Source organism: Antechinus flavipes, chromosome 4 (assembly GCF_016432865.1).
Source record: "Antechinus flavipes isolate AdamAnt ecotype Samford, QLD, Australia chromosome 4, AdamAnt_v2, whole genome shotgun sequence".
NCBI classification, from domain to species: domain Eukaryota; kingdom Metazoa; phylum Chordata; class Mammalia; order Dasyuromorphia; family Dasyuridae; genus Antechinus; species Antechinus flavipes.
The window spans coordinates 421,606,511-421,628,880 of NC_067401.1; the positions used below are offsets into that span (position 1 = coordinate 421,606,511).

A 22,370-nucleotide genomic window follows, 5' to 3' on the forward strand; every position below is an offset into this window, starting at 1 on the left:
ACACATCCTAATGAAATGTTCTCTCTGTAACTATCACTTAGAAGTCTGAAGGCTGGTAAAAATAGCAGGGAGAACTATTTTCTCTTTTCATATTCTTTCCCTGCATTCCCTTGTCACAGTACCAGGCAATGAATTTGGTACACACAACTACCCCTTCCCAGTCACACCTGAAGGATTGAAAGGTCACCAAGGAGAAAGTTTTGGAAGGTGGCTGGAGATAGATAGGTCCAGCTAGGAATGACACCTTTTTCTTTTGTTTTCTCTGTGTTTGATAATATGTGGCCAAAGGTGTTGAGTATCTGAGTCCTACAAATAAAGGAGACAGACAGAAGAGTTCAAGTTTAGAGCATTATTGTCCAGTCATTTCAGTTGAATGGACTCTTCATGATCTCATTTAGGGTTTTCTTGACAAGTACATTTCAGTAGTTTGCCATTTCTTCTCCAATTTATTTTAAAGATAAGGAAACTGAGACAAATAGGGTTAAGTGACTTGCCCAGAACCACACAGCCAATAAGTGACTGAAGTCAGATTTGAACTCATGAAGATGATTCTTCCTAATTCCAAGCCTGGCATTTTACCTACCATACAACCAAACTGCCCTAATTCTATCTCTATTTCAGCCTAAACCATGGTTCAGCAATCTATAGAGCACAGTATCCAAGGAGGTCATGGGAGACACATAAAGCAAGTTCTATAATAAGACTTTCTTCTTGACATCTCTCCAGATCACCATTTAACTTTTTATGTACCTATCCTATGTTCCTCCTTAATTTAACATATTTGAATTAAGTCTTCCTTAGATATTAATTAGTAATTATCAACTACTAAAGCTTAAAGCATAATGTCTCCTCTGAAATGTTTGAATTATACAAGAGAGCCCTTTTTAAAAGACACTCCTTAGTCCTTGTCAATGAATAAATAAAAATTTGAAACATTCACAGTCCTTGATCTACAGAGGTCACAAATAAGAAGCAAAGATTAACTATATCTCTGTCTATCCAACTATAGGGGTTCTAGTAAAAGGTGTATCCTACTTAAATAGCAGGAAATAGTCAAGGATAACAGTACATTGTTATTGCAGACTTTCCAGAAGGCCAAGAAAAATGAGTAATGTCATCTAATCACAGAGTAATCCAAATATGATCCATTTTTATGTTAGAAATAGAACAGATTTACTGTTGAAGTCATCATTCTCCTTTCCTACGTGAAAGTAAAAGAAAGGACAAAGATTTAAAAGCCTGATATAATACAAGTAAGCCATTGAGACAAAGAATTTGTTAATTTATATCAGTAAATTAATTCACATCCATCAATTAACATCCTCCTTATACTAAATTATCAGAAAACTCAGGCAAATGTTTTAGATACTATGAATTAAGGTACTACTACTCTAGGGGGATTATCTACCTGAATTGAATCTGAGCTGATAGGGTCTGATTGAAGTATTCTAAAGTTTGTCCAAAGCTAGAGATTTCAATACTATCTACATTGCTGACAGAGCCATGGCAGGCTTGTGAGAATCAAGCTGGTGTCTTTGGCATATATCAGAGATTAAGATAGAATTATAGCTTCTCATCTGGCAGAGGGCAGCTATGACATCATTGTATTTCCCTAAAAATGTTAAAGAATTCCAAAAATTTAAAAAGAAAAGATAATGTGATCTTGAACTGTTTTTTTTTTTTTTTATCCCAACATATTTCAGCTTTGAGGAACTCAGAATGGAAGCTTTTTCTGAATAGTTAGTGGTAGTTTGTGGGAGATTTCAGTTAGAGATCACATGAATATGAATGGCCTATATGTGAGACTTAAGAAAAAAAAATCATAGAAATCGTATTAGTTACTAAGCAGTGATTGTTTCTAAGGCTCTGAGGGAGAAATTTCACCAACCATAATGTTGGTCTGTATTTTTATTTGCTGTTTTGAGGACCAGCCTGGTTATGAGTCTTGGTCTTGTTTTTCTACGGGCAGATGCTGAATTGACTTCACATGAGTGTCTACTGTGAATCAAACCTTTCCCTTTCATACTTTTGTTTTAACTAGTAATTCAAACTTCAAATACTCGAATTGTACTATTTGTTCTCTCATTGTATGTAGTACTCTTGAATTCCTCCCTAGTTTGAGGACAAGGTGATTACAAAAGTTTGTAGAAAACTGGCTTTTCATATTAAAGAAAATGAATTGGATTAGTATTAATTAATGGTTCTCCTGAATTGGAGGCTTTCTTCTCAAATCCATTTTCATCTTTTTTGTGTGCAGATAAAAAATATAATCTCTGTTTGTTTTGAATCCAATTATCTTTGCCATGCTTTTGAGATTTAGCTCCCTCCAGCTTCATGATTCAACAGAAAGTCAGTTGAACAAATATTGTTTCACTAGGAGGCAATAGTGAAATTGGCACTTCACTAGGCAATATAAGCAATACAAAAATGAATAAGACATAGACCCTTCCTTTGCTTGAGGAGTTTACAATTTTATTGCAAAATCAGGATTTAAAAAGTGAAATGACAGCAAAAGACAATGTGAAGTTCATGCCCTGCAAATTCTGATCACTGTGGGTTAGAGCATCTTTATGGAGTAAACAGAATGTGAATGAGACTTTGTAGGATAGATAATATTGGGATAAGGAAACTTTCCAGGCCAGAGGAACAACTTGAGGGAAAATTGGGTCAAGAATGAACCAGTCATTTCTAAGGGACAATGAAAAGAGGAGCCTGACAATATAGGGAAAAAATGGGGGATAAATTTGGAAAGATATGATGGGTCCAGAATATGAAGAGCATTGAGAGAAGACATGGGGAATAGGAAATGATAGAAGACATGACATCATGAGAGTATTATCTGAGGAAGATTAATCTGGCAATGAGGAGCAAATAGGCTATAGCATATTTCTAGTGATGACTTCTACGTAAATGTGGAATAAAGACATATATGACTGGAAAAGGAAAATGTTGTCTTTTATATCTTCCAGCAGTTACAGAGTGAAAGCAAGCTACAACATGTAGACAACCTGTGCATTTCATGGGTAATCAAAAACTCAAGGAAAATCTTCAGTGCATTAGGTAGGTCCTTAATTGGATGTGGACAGAAATCATAGAAAATAAAAATGTACAGATGGGTTGCAATCTGCACTGGTAGAGGAAGTATTATTTATTACTCATATTAATGTTAATTAGATCATAGATCCATGGAAATACCCAAATGGACTGGGGTAGAGAAAGATTATAGGAAAAGTACAGTTTACCAACTCGTTAAAATTGTGTATTAGCCAAACTGCTATCCAAATGTGATGTTGTATTCATTATACTTCTTAAGGAAACAAAAATATGAACTTAAAGAAGCATTTTTTCCTCTGATCCTTTATATAGTGACATACCCCATACAGCAAGGGAATAGCTACAGCAGCATCACACTGAATTTTAGCCCTGTATTGTATTCTACTCCAAGCAGTCAAAACTAGCTATTATAAGAATAAAACTGACCAGAACAAAGAAGAGTTTTCTCAGAGAAAGGTTCTTGACCAGAAAATTCTCTTCTTTCTTTATGTCTTGCTAAAGAAATTCATCTCAGTCCAATAGCATTATATTCCACATTAAAAATTTTAATTCTTAATAATAATGATGATAAAAAATGATGGCAAGGATAATCATACCAACCATGCTTTCCATGTTTTCCCATTAACTTCATTGTCATGAAATGTTTAGAGCAGTTCTCTTAAACTATGACACTTTGGTTACTTTGGCAAATGGATAAATAAGATCATGGCAGCTTTTACAGTGTGTGTATTTATTCTTCCTTAACAACTTTTCTCTATCCTCTCTGCTGTCAATTTCTGGTGTAAGGAATCTGAATCAATTATAGATGGATAAACTTAGAAAGCATAGCAAAGCAATGGAGGGTAAAAACAGCTTAAAGAAAACTTGACAAGATATCCAACAAAGAAAAGAGATCCCAGGGACATTAAAAGTAAAAAATGAATAGGAAAAAATAGAATAAAATGGAAAACATCTGTAAAGATAACACTGACAAACTGTTTTCACAAAGACAGTATAACTACATTTGGATTCTAACATCACAGGCTCAAATGTGTCAAAAACAGAGAAAGAACTGGCACTAAAGAGAACAAAAATAGCAAAATTCACTGGGATAGACCTAATGTATATAGAAAAAATCTGATGGAGGCAATACAACTGGAAATACATTGAGGGACTGATATATACAATTGGTTATCTGAAGAAAGGGAAGATACCAAAGGCACAGGGGGAAAAGAATCTCAGATTTAAAAAAAAAGGTAACTAAGAAAAACTCAACAAGTACCAACTTATAAATCTCTTCCCATCTATACAAGATATTCATGATTATCACCTAAATCCAAATGCATACTTCGATAAAGATATTATTAGTGTGGAACAAATAAATTTTTGCAAATGATATTCAACAATAAACCAATGTTACAAGATGACAAAAGTCTTGGAAATGATCAACTAATCAAAAACTGGTCAAATGAGCTTTCAAGCTATCAAAAATAATCTTTCTCTTCAAGACCCTCACCTTCAAAAGAAGATTACTGCCACCATGAAATTTTTCACTAAAACACTAAGTCTCCTATCCATCCCAATAGATGTCTATCTGGAAAAGGAATATATCTTCCCATAAACTTATTCTTCCCTATCTCTCATTAAACCCAGAATTTTTATATAGGGAGAAAGTAAAATAGCCAAAAGAAACATCATGAGGAGAGGCAGAATTAAATACAGACAACATTTCCAAAGGAACCCTTACCAGTCTTGCCATTCAGGGAAATTGCTTTGCCTTCCAATCCATCTCTTATGGGTACCACAGTGATCTTGTATTCAGTGCCAGGCTGCAAACCTATAAAGGAGCCAGCAGAAACAGCATTGTGGATTACTGAAAATGGCTTCATTCAACAGAGCAGCATTTTTAAGTTCCAGAGCAGACATCCTAGAGATTGTCCAGGTTTCCTTTGGATCAAAAGCAAATGAGATACCAAGCTCTTCATTAAAGTATACATCTAAAGGCATGCTAGCTGATCCTAATGCAATCAAGAGTGGCCCACAAGGAATTCCTCTATATAGTGGTCTGACATTCAGTAGATATGAAATCAGAGGAATAAGGACACTTCCCAAAGCTGGTTAGATTTTCTCCATTTGTGAGGAAGAAAATCAGTAGGGACCACCACTTGCTTTTTGATTTGATCTGTGGACACAAATGCTTTTCTAGTGACTGAAAACATTCCTGAAAGGGTCTTTCCCTCTCAACACAATAATCACTTCAAGACTTTCAAAGGCTATTCCAACCACTGGGACAGCTCAGGTGTCAGCAATTTGGGGGATGAAAAGTTAGATTCAATAGATTAAATCTGTATACATGGACTCACTCCCTCTCTGTCTCTGTCTCTCTGTGTCTCTCCTCTATCTCTCTGTCTCTCTTTGTCTCTATCTCTCTCTCTCTCTGTTTTTCTCTCTTTCTATCCCTTAATCTCTGTGTCTGTCTCTCTCTGTCTCTGCCTTTCTATCCCCTCTATCTCTGACTCTATCTCTATCTCTTTCTCTCTCTTCCTCTCTTTCTCTCTTTTCCTCTCTAACTCTTTCTATTTCTCTCTCACACACACACACTCATGAGAAAGAAATTCAGATCCATTTTCTGAAATATTAGACCCCCTAAGAAATGCCCTACTCAAACCTTCTAAGTAGGCAGATCTGAGAGAAGGTAGGCAGCAATAGAATATTGAGGCAGGATCTGAAAGCCTGAGGTTTTAGCTTGATCAGAAAGTTTATCATGTCTACGAAATTCAAAGATAGGGGTTCAAGTGTACCTGAGACTCTCTGTGTGGCAACTGTGTTACTGAGAAGTAGATTTCCCAGAATTACTGAGAAGCAGACTCCCTAGAAGTAGATTTCATCCTCACAGACAATTCCCTCCTCTCCCATAGTTCCTCAGCCCTTGCACTGGACATCACCTCCCATACTGAATTAAAGTTCCATTAGCAATTTAAACTTTTCTCACCTGTAATGTCATATCTGCTCTTGGGGTCACTGCTCTTGGGCACAGTCACTTCCTCCACTTCCTGCCCTTGTAAGGTGCCATACCTGAGTTTGTAATAATCAACCTCCGCAGGTGGATTCTCCCATTCCACATCCAGAGAGTACTCTGTCTCATCAGTCACCCAACCAGTGCCGATCACAGACGTGTCTAGGGTACAAGTAGAGAAAAGGAGAAAAAATTAAAAGGGAATAAGATAAAAAGACACAAGCAGACCTCCAACCATCCCCCAAGTCTTTGCCCCTGTTTTATATGTGAAGACTTAAATTCAGCTCTCTGACAACCTTGCAAGAGAAAGCTTAAAGATATACATGATACATGGACAGAAGAATTGGGGTTAGACCTTTTCCTCTTTCCTGTTCTCCCTTCCTCTCCATTCCTATTCCCTCACCAATAGACCTTTGTCTTGAAACCCTCATCTCTCTCCATGCCCATTATGTCAGACAGCCTTCTGAGACCTGAGATCAAGAAACAAAGGCTAATATAAAGTACTTCAACACAGTGGCCAGATTTTCTTGCATTGATATATTTGTCTCTGCCTCTGCTTTTAGAGAGCTAGCTACAGGACATGAGGTCTAGACACCTTGATAAAGAAGTTCAAGAATTAGCCTGGGGAAGTCTAAGCCATTTCCTATTGATTAATTCTATGGTAACCTGACCACAAATTTTCTTAGCTTTGCCAATTCTATTGTCCTCTTCCACCTACTTTCAGCCACCATAATTAACCAATCAATACACATTTTTAAAATCTGAATGCCAAGCCCTGTATTAGATAACAGGTACATATATAAAAATGAAACAATATTTGCCTTATATTCTATCAGGAGAAATAAAATGTATACATCAAAGAATTTACAAAAATATGCAATATAAATCTAAGATAAATAGGGAGGAGCACTAGCAGCTGAGAGAATCAAGGAGATGGAGAGTAAATGTGGGACAATTAAGTGGTGCATTAGTGCAGAGTCTGGAGTCTGGAGTCAGAAAGATTTATCTTCCCCAGTTCAAATCCAATCTCAGACACTTACTAGTTGTGAAACCCTGGGCAAGTCATTTATCTCTGTTTGCCTCAGTTTCCTCATCCTAAAACAAGCTGATGAAGGAAATGGTCAACTACTCTCTGCCAAGAAAATCCCAGATGGGATCAAAGAGAGTTGAACATGATTGAAAACAACAACAGCATAAATGGGCTTTAAGCATACAGGATGCCAACAACAATCCTCTAGAAGTCCCTTATTTCTTCTCCTCTTCTCAAGCCTTTAATGTAAAGGTTTCCCAGGGGTATGTGCAAAGACATGGAATCAAATGTTAAATTTTACCACTCTGGGACTGTACAGTTTTCCAGATTCAGAATATTTCAAATTCCACAACTTCCTAGCCTCTTTTTTATAAACATTAAACTCATTATTTGCCCTCATTCTTACCTTTAATCCCTTGCCCCAGTCCTTGCTAGTCTGCATAATCAAATCTCTCCACTCCTCTCCTAAGAATGCTGTGTTCTTAGAGAAAGTCATAAATTAGGCTGATTTCATCCTCCATAAATTTATGCTATATAGCTTCAATTGGCTTCTCACTGTGGCTCAACCATCCTTCAGTTCTACCTTTATCGACTCATTTCATGCCCCAGATATTGTGTCAATTATTTTCCTTCCCACATATATAGCTTAGTACACAGAAGGTTTAGCCTTCCACTCACTTCGCTGAGATTAAAGCAATTTCATATGAACTGCCTCAGGACCCTACCTCCTATGTTCCTAAGCATTTCTCAGTATGATTTCCCTATCTCTTCTTCCTTCTTTCTCTTTCCTATCCCATTCTCTGCCTCCTCCAAAAATATTCCCCAGGAATTGTCTTTCAGTTCTTCTCCACTGGCTCCTTCCCATCTCTCTACAAATGTCCTGATCTCACCACAATCTTAAAATAGTCATCTTTACTTTTCTACTCCATCAAGCTGTAATCCCATCACTTTTCTCCCTCTTTATTGCTAAATTTCTTGAAAAAGTTACATACACCCCACTTCTTCACAAGCCACTTCTCAACCCATTGCAACCTACCTTCTGCTTCCACTACTCTACTGTAAATATTTCCAAAAAGAAACCAGTTCTCATCTCCCATATTATAATAGGCAAATATTTGCATCCCTAATAGGGCTTGCCTGATTGTGTCCATATTCCCTAACATGGAGGTCCTCCTCCTTTGATGGGTTATGAAGCCTGAACAAGCCAGAAAAGGATATGAGCTTAAAAGTGGGAAGATTGAGATAGTCCATTTCTTTCTGTCTCACATTCTTTCTTGTTCTGTCCAGGGAGCAAAGGTTACACAGTTCACCTAAAGTACAGTAATCATGAACTGAAATTTTGAAACTGTTATAATAGTCTTCCAGATTTTGTTATCTATTGTTCTATCAATCCATTCCTCATACCACTGCCATAATAAGCTTTCTTTTTCATAAATTTAGACATGTTATATCTCAGAATTTCTGCGAGAAGGGAAGGACTTTTTCCCTCTGCTCTCTCCCTTTTCTAGTTTGGCTCTAAAATATGAGTATTTGTTTCTGTTCCCTTTCGTTTGTCTTTCTTTTTTGTCTTCTTTGTTCAGATGTCTGACATCTGAAAACAAGAAAGACAAACAAAAGGGAACAGAAACAAATACTCATATTTTAGAGCCACTAGACATGGGAGTCCAAGCCTTGGTGGCCAGGATGCTGAGACCAGCTAGCCTGGTAGAGAAACATGGAGAAGCCAGGGCACCTGAAACTCAAGCCAGAGGGGAATTTTGGATTTGAAGCTGGAACTGTGTTCTATAGGAACAGAGCTAAACTATGAACCTAATCTCTTGTCCGTCCCTAGAGAGTAAGTGATACAAAGGGAGAAGGAGATGTCTCCCACGGATGGGAGACTCACTCTGTATATTTGTGATTATACCTTTAAAGTAAATATTTCTTTGTAAAAATGATGATTATGTTGCTATATGGAACTGGGCTGCAGAGGACTCCCTCCTAACATTTGGGGAAACCTCATCCTTGGTCTGTAGCCATTTGCAGAGAGCTTTGACAGTCTCTAAAACCTTTTTTTTTTAAGGGTCTCAGAGAGCCCAAGTGGAACTGTGGAAATGTAACCTATCCGGCCCACATTCAATGGGGACCAGATAGCAGGGTTACACATAAAGTGAGGAGATTGATGACCTTCAAGACCCTTCTCAGCTCTCAAACCCTATCCTGTGATCTAATAACCTTCTAATTACCAAAGCCAATGGCATTTTTCTAATCCCCATCCTTCTCTTCTTCTCCAGAATTTTGGAAACTCTTGCTCACCCTCTATAAGCAGAGGCATCATATTCTCCTGGATCTTTGACCACCCTTCAATATGGATAGAGTCTGTCTTTAGGCTTTTTCAATCCCTGCACTCTCCCTTGGCAATCTGATTTATTATAATGGTATCATGACTATTGAAGCTATATATGCAGTCCTGACTTCTTCTAACCTGTCATATCCAAAATCACAGAATTTAAGGGTTGGGAAGGACCTCAGTAGCCATTTAATCCAACCCATAGACAAAAAGAATCCCTACTTTAACATAACTGCCAAGTGGTCAACTGGCCTCTGCTTGAAGGTTAACAAGATAAAGGAACCTACCACCAATCAATTATCAAGTCCTATTTCTTACTCCACCTCCACATTTCTTATATCCTCCCTTCCTCCAGTGCCTAAAGGTCCCTGTACTATTATAATAGTCTTCCAGACTTCATTATCTATCCTCTGTATTAATCCATTTGTCATTCCACTGCCATAATAATCTTCCTTTGACATAGATTGAGTCACATTATACCTCCGCTCAAAATTTCTTCAGCAACTCCCTATTATCCTAGGAGTAAAGTTCAAATTCATTTTCCTAGCATTTAAGACCCTCCAAATTTTGCACCAGCCTGCCTTCCTATTCGTAATTCATATTGTTTCCTTCCATGCACTCTATAACCCAAACTAACTTTGATTCCCAAACATGGCTCTTGCTTCCCTGCCTCAATTGCCTTTTCTTGTCCTGATGCCTATGCCTGAAATGCTTTCCATTCCCCTGATCTGTTGAATTTCTAGCTATTCTATAAATTCTAACATAAGTTCCCAAGCCCTCCTGGGTCCTTTCTTTGTTCATTCATTCAATAAGGATTTATTAAGTTTTTGCTACATGCCAGACATAGTTCTAGGCAGAAAACAATATAAATGTAGAAAATTAAATACAAAATATATACAAAGTCTTAGCGAAGCAGCACTAACAATTGGGGGGTTGAGATGGGCTTCCCAGAGGAGAAAGAACTTGAGCTAAATTTCGGAGGAAGCCAGAGATCTACAAAGTAGACATGAGGAGAGAGAGCGGATTCCTTCCATGGAGATCAATCTTTGCTAAAGCAGAGAAACTAGAGATAGAAAATCCAATATGAAGAACAGCAAATAGCATGGCTGAGATCAAAGCCATTTTCATGATATCAAATATGTCTTAATTTCAAATTAGATGTTGATTTAATCAAATCTAATAGAAATTGATAGGTATGATTCATATAAACAAAAATTCCTTGGGAGCAAGATGGAGGCGGTCCCCAATCATTTTTAATATACAAAGGAGTCCTAAGTCCAAAAAGCTTGAGAACTGCTGCTGTAGCTAACTAACTCTCAATGAGGAAACTCCCTCTGCCAATATAAATTAGTACTTTCCCTGATCATGGTCATAGAAATAAGTCAAAGACAGGATTTGAAGCCAGATTTTCTGGCTTCAATAGCATACTGACTGAGTACATTATGAAGGGCTTCAAAAATCAAACAAAAGAGTTTTTATTTTATCCTAGAGGCAAAAACTTCTTGAACATGAGAGTATAGGAATTATATATAGTATATATACATATGTACATATATGTGTGTGTGTGTGTGTATATATATATATATATATACTATAGTGTATATATAGTGTTTTTATATATAACACTCTCTCTATAGAGAGAAAAAGTTATATAAAATTCTGCTTTTGGAATATCACTTTAACAGCTATGTGGAGACTAGATTGAAAGAAAGAGAGCCTGGAGGCTGAAGAACAATTAGAAGGCTATTAACGACAGTCCAGGCTAGACATTGTGAAGGCTTGAACATGGTTGGTGACTAAGAGAATGGAGAGAAGGAGATGGATGCCAGATATGCAAGACTTGGCAACTGATCAGAGGGAGGAGTGAAGGAGAAGAAAGAAAGAGATAAGAAATGTAGAAAAGAGGAAGACAAAAGTTAACCCTTTTCCTTCTTTGCAGCGGAAAGAAGGTGGGTTTATAATATAGTATACACTGTCAGAATCAATAACTTTGGCTAAACTGGTTTTTCCTCTCTTTTTTTGTTGTTGCTTATTACATGGGATAGTTCGCCAAATGAGGGTGGAGGGAAGAATATATCTAGAAACTAAGGTGATATAAAAACAAAAGATACAAATAATTTTAAATATTTTTTTCCTTAGAGACTGGATCTAAGGAAAAAAAACTTGAGATGGTTCCAGGGAAGATTAATGAAAAAGATTATGAAAGAAGGATAAATTTGAAGAAACTGGAATGATTTTTCAAACAGAATAACAAAAACTTAATAATCACATTCAAAAAATATTTTAGTGAAAGTGACTCCCAAACCAAGTTCTCCCTGAGGACAAAACCAGAGAAAATATGTTTAACTTGAATCAGAAGAGACATAAAGACAAACTTCATGGTTAGAAAATTTTACGAGTTTTTGGAGCAAGGGAGATTACTTAATCTTTTTTCCTCTAAGACCTTTCAGAAATAGAGTGCCATTCATTAGTCTAAAATGGTCCAAGTGTTAGCTATTCTGCCAAAACTAACGATTTCAACTAGATGGTTTTAAGATGCTCTTTAATCATTCTTAAATGAACACTTGATTATCTTACAGCTATTGACTTTTCACCCTCAGTTTCTTCATCTGTAAAATGGGTATAATAATAACACCTACCTCACAAAGTTGTTAAAAGAATTATATGAGATAATACATGTCAAGAGCTTTAAGTGTTATATAAATGTGATCTATTATTATTATTATAGATAATATTGAATTAGCTTCCAATATGAGCTTCCTTCTTCAGGTCTCTCACCACTTAACCACCAAAGTGATAAAGTTGTAAGGGACCTCCCTCCACTTACAGATGAAGAAACTGGGATAGAGTGACTTGCTAAAATCACACAAGGGGGGGATCTGAATGCAAGTCCTCTGCAATTTGGGATCCCTGCATTATAGAATGGACTCTTTTGTTCAGCATCCTAAAGTCCTTTAGAACTTGGCTCTAACTGGCCTCTTCAAGTCTAATTTATGAGAAATTACTCCCCTTCAGGTATTCTATAGTCTCAGCAGGACTTGTTGCTGTTCCTTTCAAATGATAACCTATCTTCTTTGTCCTTGTCTATGCCCAAACCATCTCCCACAGCAGGAAAGCAGTCCTTTCTCTCCTTTGCTTCTTGAAATCCCTGTTTTAAGGACTCAGCTCAATACGAGGTCTTTTCTGATTTTTCTAACCACTAGTATTCTTCCCTTGTTGATTTTGTATATTTCCTATACATAATACACATATATGTGCATATACATGTATATATAAACATGCACATACATGTGTGTTGTTTTTTTGTGTGTGGTTATGTGTGTGTGTGTATGTCTTCCCAGTAGAATATAAACTCCTTAGGGGCAGGGACTGTTTCACCTTTTTCTTTTATATTATCAGCAACTATTACAGTGCTTGTCACACAGTAGGTGCTTAATAAATGCTTATCAATCAATTATCACCTAAGAAGAGTCACTTGAATCTCCAATTCACTCCCTAGTGAAGTGTTTGTAGTAACAGGAAAAAACAAATTCCACTCCAGGGATTGTCAAGTCACTTAAAGATTATTTTTCTCCCCCCTCCCCAAAATAAAATTAAAAAGCACCAAAATTCCAGCTAAGATGCCTCACTGAGTCATGGCAATGTGACAATGACCCTGTAGAGCTCTGTCAGCAAAGCATAAGCTCTGGCTCGTCTTACCAAACTGGCCAGGCTTTGGACACCAGCCTAGCAATGGACTGTGCCTGGGATCTGAGGACCAGCCTAGTTGAGTTTGAAGAAAGCTAGTGACCAGATGATGAATTTTTCCATCTCGACAACTCATGAAGACTCTTCATGAAGAATTCATGAAGCCAAGAAGGGCTCCTCCCTGTGGTCAGCCCCTATTTTGATTCTTTATAATCTTTGAAATAAGTCAAATTAGGCAGCACTTAAGTGCCTAGAACCATTGTGCATCAGGGGTAGCTAATCTTGACATGAAATCTGGGTGGGACTCAGGAGCTACTTGGGCTCTCTAGTACCAAAGCACTCTAAGGTGGACCCAAGAAAGCCACAGTCACTCAAGAAATTGAGGGCATAGGGTGTGGGATTTGGCATTCCAGGATACCTTGGAAATCTCAAGGTACTCCAAGATTTTTCATTGGGTGTGGTAATTTGTAGGGAATAAATCACACCTCCCTTACCCTGCCAATATCAAGATACTACAGGCTTCCAAGGTTTGCCCAATCTAAAAACCTCCCAAGCTGATTTCAGGGAGAATCTTTTTGTTGTTTTGGACCATTGGCATTCTGATAAAGTCTATGGACCCGGCCTCAGAATGATGCTTCTAAATATATAAAATAAGATACCAATTATCTTGAAATACACTCATCAAATACCCTTTAATGGATCCCAGGCTAAGAAACTGTCATGGAATTTAGGTACAGGTCAGGATGCTCAGTTGCCTAAATGTAGAAGTTAGATAATAAAATCTATATTGATCTAAGGGTAATTGATGAGTACTTGACATATAGTGAGTGCTTAAGAAATGTCTATCTTTCTATCTAATTGTTAAACTGTTGGCTGCCAACAGATACAAAGATATGGTTTGAATGATTTTTTATTTGGTTTGGGAGAAGAGCAGAGCGAGGTTCTTCTCATGGCCATCATGAACATCCTTATATCTTTTACCTGTAGAAGCTAGCAGATGCTGTGGGTTACTGGAAGTCCCCTTTTTCACATTGCGTAAGGTGACAATATACTTGGTACTGGGCTGCAGGCCAAAAATCTCATAGCTTAGCTGATCGTTGGGGATTTTAGTCTGCTTTGTTGAAGTTTCCAGTCCTAAGGGATAGTAACTGAGCAGATAATGGTCTACATCCTCTTCTGGATCCCAGTTCACCAGCAGAGAGTCTTCTGTGCTCTTGAGTAGCTGCAGATTCTGGGGAGGAGGAACTAGAAACAAAAAGAGTAAGGAGAGACAGAGGAATCCATCAATAGGCATTTATTATGCCCCAAGTCCCAAGTCCTTAGGACTAGCCTTAAGAGGCTAGGAGAGACCCCAAGAAGGTAAATGAGAAAGACCAGTGACAAGATGTCAGAAAACAAGGGACATGATAGTCAGGGTACTTTGCCACGGTCAGACCACACTAGACTAATACATTCAGTTTTGGACACAACATTTTAAGAACATTGACAAAGTGGAGAAGGAAGGGAGAGATGGAGGGAAAATGGAGAGAAGGAAGAAAGAAGGAAGGAAAGAAGGAAGCAAGGAAGGAAGAAAAGAAGGAAGGAAAGAAGGGAAAGAAGGAAGGAAGGAAGGAAGGAAGGAAGGAAGGAAGGAAGGAAGGAAGGAAGGAAGGAAGGAAGGAAGGAAGGAAGGAAGGGGGGAAGAGAGTGAAAGAGGGAGGAAGGGAAGAAAAATTGGAACAGGAGTAGCCTGGGAAGCATCTGCTTCTCACCCTGGGAACAGTCAAGGCCAGTGAAGCCCTCCTCACAGTAGCACTCTCCTGTGTCACAAAAGCCATGGCCGCTGCAGTCATTGGGGCATCTCCTCTCACTGCAGTCCTCCGATGTGAAATCCTCATGGCAATGGCAAACGCCCCTCACACAGATCCCATTCCCACTGCAGTTCTCGGGGCAGGGCAGATATCCACAGTCCTCACCAACATAGGGCTCATCACAAATGCATCGGCCATCCACACAGCGCCCGTGGTCACTGCATCCCCCAGGACAACTGGGCAGGGAGCAGTCAGGACCTCCCCAGCCTTCGTCACACCTGCATCCACAAGTGTCTTGGGTGAAAATGCCGTGTCCGCTGCAGAAGTTGCTGAGACCTGGGAGCAGGTATTTCAGGTCCCAAAGAATAGAGAAGGAGAAAGGGGTAGGGGAGAGGGAAAAGGAAAAAAAATGATGATGATTTGGAAACACTAAGGAAGATCTGAGACTCTTCTTCCCTAGAAATCTTACAGAAATAACATTCTATTTCATGTCAACTCTTCTTTCGCTCAACATTGATTCAAAAGTGCTTCATAGACTCAACTAAACAGGAGTTAATGAAGGATGGTGAATCAGGGCCTGAAACCAATCTGTTTCAGACTCCCCCACAAAACCATCAGCCAACCCAGTTCTTCAGTTCTCCAACACAAGATTAGACAAACCATTTTATTTCCCCTTTTCTTATCATCCCAAGTAACATTTATAACAATTCTCCTGATGCTTCCCTTTTCTGTGATTCTTTTTTTTTTAGGGGGGGAGGGTGTGAGAACAGAAAACTAGCTTTGTGATTTTTGTTTGTATGAAGTGCAAACAAAATGAGGAAACATACTATGTCAATATTGACCTACCCTACAATTTATAGTAACAGGGAATTGTGACTCCAAGGTCAATTCTCTATCTATTACACAATGGTTGCCTCTTATGGTAAATCCATAATAATAAAAATAATAATACCTCACATTCATGAGAGGCAATACAATACTACAGAGCTGACCTTAGAATGATGAATATCTGAGCTTGAATTCTTCCTCTGACATATACTGGCTCTATGACCCTGAGCAAGTGATTTAACTTATCAATGCTTTAATCAATTCTCTAAAGTGATATGTTCAAGAGGAGATGCTGAGTTGTACTGAGAGGAAAGGAGCTTCCTCATCAGGGAGATCTCTGTACCAGGAAAACCACAGGGCTGTTCCTCCTATCTTATATTTTCAAAGCCCTAATTTAAAGTTTTCAAAGTGTTCTGTGCATTAATTCTTTTGATCCTTACAACAATGCTGAAAGAACTGAGCATCAGAAAGGTCAAGTGAAATCCTTGGTCAAACAGCAATGGTAGTGATAAGATTAGGAGCCAGTCATTTTCTTACTCCTAGTCAAGGGTTTTCTCATATTTCATACTTGTTGCAAAAAGGACTCTAACTGCTTTAGGATATTAGATTTCTGAATAAAACAAAGAAGTTCTTAATTTCAGAAAGAGGCAGGGACTATTTCCTCCCAAACTGATGACTTAACTAGATTTCAGGTCTCCTGGTTCGTGAACCAAGGAATGAAGCATTTCCTCATTACATAAGACTGAAGCTAGGATCCGATTCTCTGAATTAAGGCCAAATAAAATTCAAGGACAGTGGTTCAGACCAATTAGAACATGGTACAAAACATAGCCAGGTAGTTGTGAAATATAATAGAAAGAACTTTGGCTCAGGAAACAGAAGATCTGGATTCCAAATCCAGTTTAGGGACCAACTACCTCTGGAATGAGAGGAAAATTTATTTCCTTTTCTGAAGCTTGGTTTTCTGATGGGTAAAATGAGGAGCATGGACTATTAAATGAACTTCCTACTCTAAATCCCATAACTTTCCAAGGATAAATACATCTTATGGAGGGATTAACCAGGTACTGGGATTTTTTTTTCCCCACAGATGTTAGTTTTCATTGTGCTTGTGGTCGAAACATAAGTGATTGGCAGATTAGTAATGGAAATCGGGTCTTGGATTTATAATTATTATGTCCTGATCTTTGCCTCCATATTGCAGACTCCTGTTGTATCGTACCCTTTTCTGCTTCCTGTATTACCTCTCTTTCTTCCTTTAATAAACTTCCAAAGTGAACTATGCCCATCTTCCCTTTCTTTTGGACTATATGTACTGTTTGAATAATGACTCTGTTCATTATATTAGGGATGCTATTGTACCTTTCAGCCTACTTCTTAAATAACTAAAGTGAATTTTGTTAACTTTCATTCAGAAGGGAATCTAATTGGGCTCCAATGAAGAAAAAAATAGATCACAAGAGCATGGAGCACAGTGATAGATGGCCAGTCAACTGTGGGACCAAATAATCTAGACATGGCGTCTCTCATTAAAACCCAGGACTTGGAACTAAAAGAGGCCTCCTGCCTCAGTTACCAAGAAATTTCTGTTTTCTAGGTCTGGTTTCTAGTCAAGTAACTATACTCTAGGATGCTATTTAAGGGAAAATTAGGAAACTATGGGGCAGATCTTAGCTGAAGTGGTGATGGGATGGGATAGGGAATGGATGAGAAGAGGAAGGAAGCTTAGCTTCAGAAATAGTCTGAATATTGCCTAATCCACCAAAAATAGAGTCCTTCACCTCCACTCATACTAATTTGTCAGGAAAAGTTCTGGGGCTTACCTTTCCTTTTCAGAAATATTGTGGTACCTGAAGTGCTACATTTTGTTCAAGCCATTTCCCCGCACTAACTTTTTCTTCCCATCAAGGTGCTTCTGTCCAAGACTCTGTCTTAACTCTGGGTAACTTTGAAAATAAAGCTGAGGATGAGGCAGCCTCAGGAGAAAGGATTAACTAACTACTGGACAAACTTGGAGGAGGAAGCAGCAAGGTCCGTTGTAGGCTGCAGGCAATATGGCCAAATGGAAAGAGTACTGGACTGGAATCAGAAAACTTTCATTTGAATGTTGGCCATGTAAGCTGTTTTAACTTTCTAGATTTCCATTTTTAAAATAAGAAGAGTTTTGTTGTTAGTGTTGTTGTTGAGTTGTTTCATTCATTCCCAAATTTCTGTGACCCCATTTGGGGTTTTCTTGGTAAATATAGCAGAGTATTTTTCCATTTCCTTCTCCAGTTCATTTTACAGATGAGGAAGCTGAGGAAAATAGGTTTAGATTTATTATGATCCCTTCCAGCACTAAGAGACTTCTGAGGAAGCTTTATCTGAATGAAATAAACAGCATTTACATTTTAAGTAAAATAATATGCAAAATAGCATATGATATCTGAGTCAACATTTGGGGCCTGTTCTTTTTTTATTTGTTTTTAATTAAAAATAGAACTCTATTACTGTTTGTAACTCAGGCTTTTAACATCTTCCTTGGGGCTAAGACTGAATTTGTAGGGAACAATAATAGCTAACATTTTTGCAACATTTTAAGGTTTGAAAAGGGCTTTATGTTTTGTATCTTATTTGATTCTCACAACAATACTGTGAGATAGGTGCTGTTAATAACCCTGTTTTATAAATGAGAAACTGAGGCTAAGGACTCTTCCAGAGTCTAGTAAGTATCAGAGACCAGTATTAATATTTCTAAATCCAAGTCTGGCCCTTTATTCCCTGCCACATAATTGACTATATGACCGATTGGAGAATTTTTTTTAAATTACTAAATTGGATTTTTTTTCAATTAGCAAACATTTATTTTCTCTCCTTCCCATGTTCCCTTTGCTCCAAGAAAACCCTTGTAATATTGTTAAGCAAAATAAATCCCCACATTGGCCATATTCTAAAATGGAACCACTTATAAAGACTTAAGAGTTCTGATCAATACAACGATTCGCCATGAATCCAGAGGACTCTAATGAGACCTTCTGACAGGGAGGTCATGAACTACATGTGTAGCTGAATAATTCTTGACTGAAATTCTTAATAGAGGTTTCAGGGCAATTCCAGAGCTCTCGAACCTGACCCTCACCCAGATTATGTTTCATGCTGTGTTTCTGAATAATCCATGGAGTTCCTGTCTATCTATACACAGGATCCCAGCACCCATGAGGACCAAAGAGCAAGGACTAGAAGGACCAGAGGTATCAGGGGCCACGGCTCACACTAGAACCATCCCTCACAAGATAAGACATGGATTCACCTGGCGCTCCCTGGCAGCACTGCTGAGTGCCACATTTCTCCTTCATCTCCGCCATCTCTTCCTCCAGCTTCTTCACCCGAGCCAATAGGTCCTGGAGTCTGCCTGACAATTCACAGTCTCCCTTTGGGGTCTGAAGGCGGATATTGTGCCGGAAGATGATGTTCTGTTCTTCACTGGTCTCCCCAGGAAGAAGAAGCCCTCCTCCATCATCTCTGAGCGGTTCAGGATCAGCCTCCACTTGGATCAAGGACGACTTTGGTACATCAATCTTGTATGTGTGGCTAAACATAACTTGCTTCTCTTGATTATTGCAGATAGGAGGGTCAGGAGTTGTTGGCGCTGATGCCGTCTGTAGTATGAACCAGAGCAGGAGCCCCAAAGGACAATAAAATATATGGCAGAAACCCATCATGGGCTTCCTTGGAACTGATGAGAGCTGATTCTTCCTGGAGGCCTGTATCCAGAGGAGGAAATAAAAAAGAGTCAAAGGACCACAGAGCAGCAGAGTTAGAGACCCTGGTTGTCAGCCCCACCATATACTTTACAGATGAAGAAATTGAGGATCAGAGAAATCAACTGATTTGCCCACAGTCACATAGCCAGTAAGTGGCAAAGTCAGGACTCACAACTATCGTTGGACTTCTGGAATAGTGAATAATCATTAAATAGATCAGGATTCTTAATTTCTTCAAAGTTATTTTCCTTTACAGTGTTATAATTATTGTTGTATAAATAGTTTTCCTATTTTACTCTGTATCAGTTCATGTAAATTTTCCCAGGCTTCTTTGAATCCATCCCTTCCATTATTACAATATAATGACACTGTATTAGATGCAATTGGGGAACACTAGAAAATTATGGTATGTGAATTTAATAACATAAATGTGTACTGTGACCATATCAGAAAATGATACTATTTATTCCACATTCATTCATCCTACTTCCTGACCAAGAGGTGATGAATGAACTAGTAATATGGAATAAAGTTTATGTCATCATTTTCTCAGGGCTAGGTCCCATGGTAGCAGTGGAAGCAAAGCAATTAATATCTAGGCTCAACATCCTGTTCTGAGAAGCTACAAAGATTTAGTGGACCAATTTGTGCTTACATCTCCCTGGAAATCCTTGAAATCCATGAATGAGGATTGGTTTAGTGAAAAGAACTCTGGACTTGGGGAGAGGGGTATCATTTTTATTTATTTTACTTGATTAAACTTATTTATTAGATGTGAGGATATTTATTTTGTTTGATAGAGGAAGAGTCATCGACATTTCCCTTCCTCTCCATTCCCTTTTCTTGATCTTTCCAATTTATCCAAATCATTTGTTCATTACCAACAAGTAAGTACCTATTGCATGCCACTGTCAAAAATGCCCACATTCTGGTCAAAAACAAAGTTGTAAAAGTTAACTTCTCCTCTCTCCTTGTCCTTTTCATCTCACTAATCCTCGGAGACATAAATCGAGTGCAGATGGCTTTCTAAATAAGGTTTGAATCAATGTAAAACAGCCCACAGGCTCTTGCCATAAACCACAGCAGGGCTACCCAAAACCTTCCCTTACAGTGTTTTTTTGGAGGCTGGAAGATGAGAACCCCCTAGAACTTCCCTACCATTAGCCCCCAGTGTTACTTGTCATCATCAGCCATGACATGATGTCCTTGCTAGTCCCAAAGATTCTACACATCATCCTCAGATTTTCCTGAACAGGCTAATTGCTCTAAAGAAATTAGGAGGGTAAGGGGACCTTTTTAACCTAGTACATCTGTCAAGTATATGAGAGGGAAAAAAGAGGTCTGAATTTTCCACCCAACACACTGAAGGAAAGAGATTTTCCTTGTCTTAACATGTAGAGAAGAGAGTGACATAATCAAATTTCTCAGCACAGACAGATGTCTGTTGGTGAGAGAAAGGGGACATATGGAGTGGGAAATAGAAATTAGTGGTTCAAAGAGGTACCACTAATGAATGAAGAAGATTTTCCTAATGTTGAAGACTATTAAAATGAGAAATAGTTTCCCAGGAAATGTAATGGAAATCCCACAGAAATGTATTGTAAAACTTCTCTGCCAGGTTCCTAGGCAACAGAGAAGATGATAACTAGTAGTTCTTTTTCAAACATAATTTTTCTAGTTCTGCTCAGGACAGCCTTGAGGGGACATAATAAGACTCAAAACACAAGATGATTCCCATTTTCTTGGGAGAGGATCTATGAATTCAGTCCCCCTGATCATCAACTAAATGAGATCATTCCTTGCTCTGTCTACTCCCTGAAGACAGACTCAGTCTGGGTTAGTGTACACGTATGGAAAGAAGCCACTAAGAGCTTTGTTAAATAAGGTGAATGTTAAATTTAAAAGGAATAGGATTTTCTTTAGAAAATAAGGGATTCGAGGCATTTTGTGGGTATTTTATTGGAATTTTCAAGGAAGCATAGTATAATGGTTAGACCACTGGAAAATATGGTTTCAGATCCTATTTTTGATACTTACTAGCTGTATGAGCATAGGCCAATCTAAGTCTCAATATCCTCATTCATAAAATAAAAATAAAAACACCCCCCAGTGTTTCCATGAAGCTCAAATGTGATAATCTACAGAAATGCCATGTTAGTCAATCAGTAAATTCTATTGCTACCCTTCTGTGGCATTGCTAATTCCAGCCTCGTCGTGAGACAAACTACAGATCAATTGAAACTTTTCCCATCAAAGTGGACTTGTTAACATGAGAAGTTATAGACTTCCTTTCCCTGGATTTTACTAGAGAGTATTAAATTGTTCATCTATTGGTTTAAACTGGATAGGCAAACCTGAGGTTTGTGAACTTTAAAAAAAAAATTTGATAGAGGGCAGTTAAATGTTGTAATAGATAAAATATCTATCTATGAATCCATCTAGAATGGGGTCTGAGGTCAAATCTAGTTTCAAACTTCTGACCCCAGTTGCCTAAAAAAATTGATGATTATTATTTCACTACAATTGGCTTCCTTTATAATCCTATTTATACACTCAAAAACATTATTCTTAAAAGGTGTCCATAAGATTTACCAGACTATCAAAAAGAGGTTAAGAACTCCTAGTTTAGATAAAGTTCTGACAAGGGAAAGGGCGAGTCATAGATGACTCTTCCAAACCAATGGCTAGATGACTTACTTCCAATTCAAATTCTCTGAAAAGAAATTGGCACACTAAGATAGGGATGAATAATACTGTCTGCTCTGAACAAAGAGCTGAAACCAATTTGTAGCCACTGCTAGGGATATTTATATTTAATGACAGGGTTTTCTCCCTCCCCCACTTCCCTTACCCCAACATTACCATTTACCACAAATTGATATAAATGAGGGCAGTTTCTGGTTTTAGAAAAATT

General features: G+C 38.1%; 1 protein-coding gene across 1 annotated transcript in view; it reads right to left on the minus strand.

Moving 5' to 3' along the window:
- The window catches only part of TNN (tenascin N), a 76,391-nt gene extending 56,821 nt beyond the window's left edge, over nt 1–19,570 (minus strand). The window contains 5 exon segments of the mRNA XM_051998920.1: nt 4,781–4,870; nt 6,026–6,211; nt 14,077–14,340; nt 14,847–15,221; nt 19,003–19,570. Coding sequence (XP_051854880.1) covers nt 4,781–4,870; nt 6,026–6,211; nt 14,077–14,340; nt 14,847–15,221; nt 19,003–19,414 — 1,327 coding nt within the window. The 5' untranslated portion in view covers nt 19,415–19,570.
- Between the last annotated feature and the right edge of the window lie 2,800 nt (nt 19,571–22,370).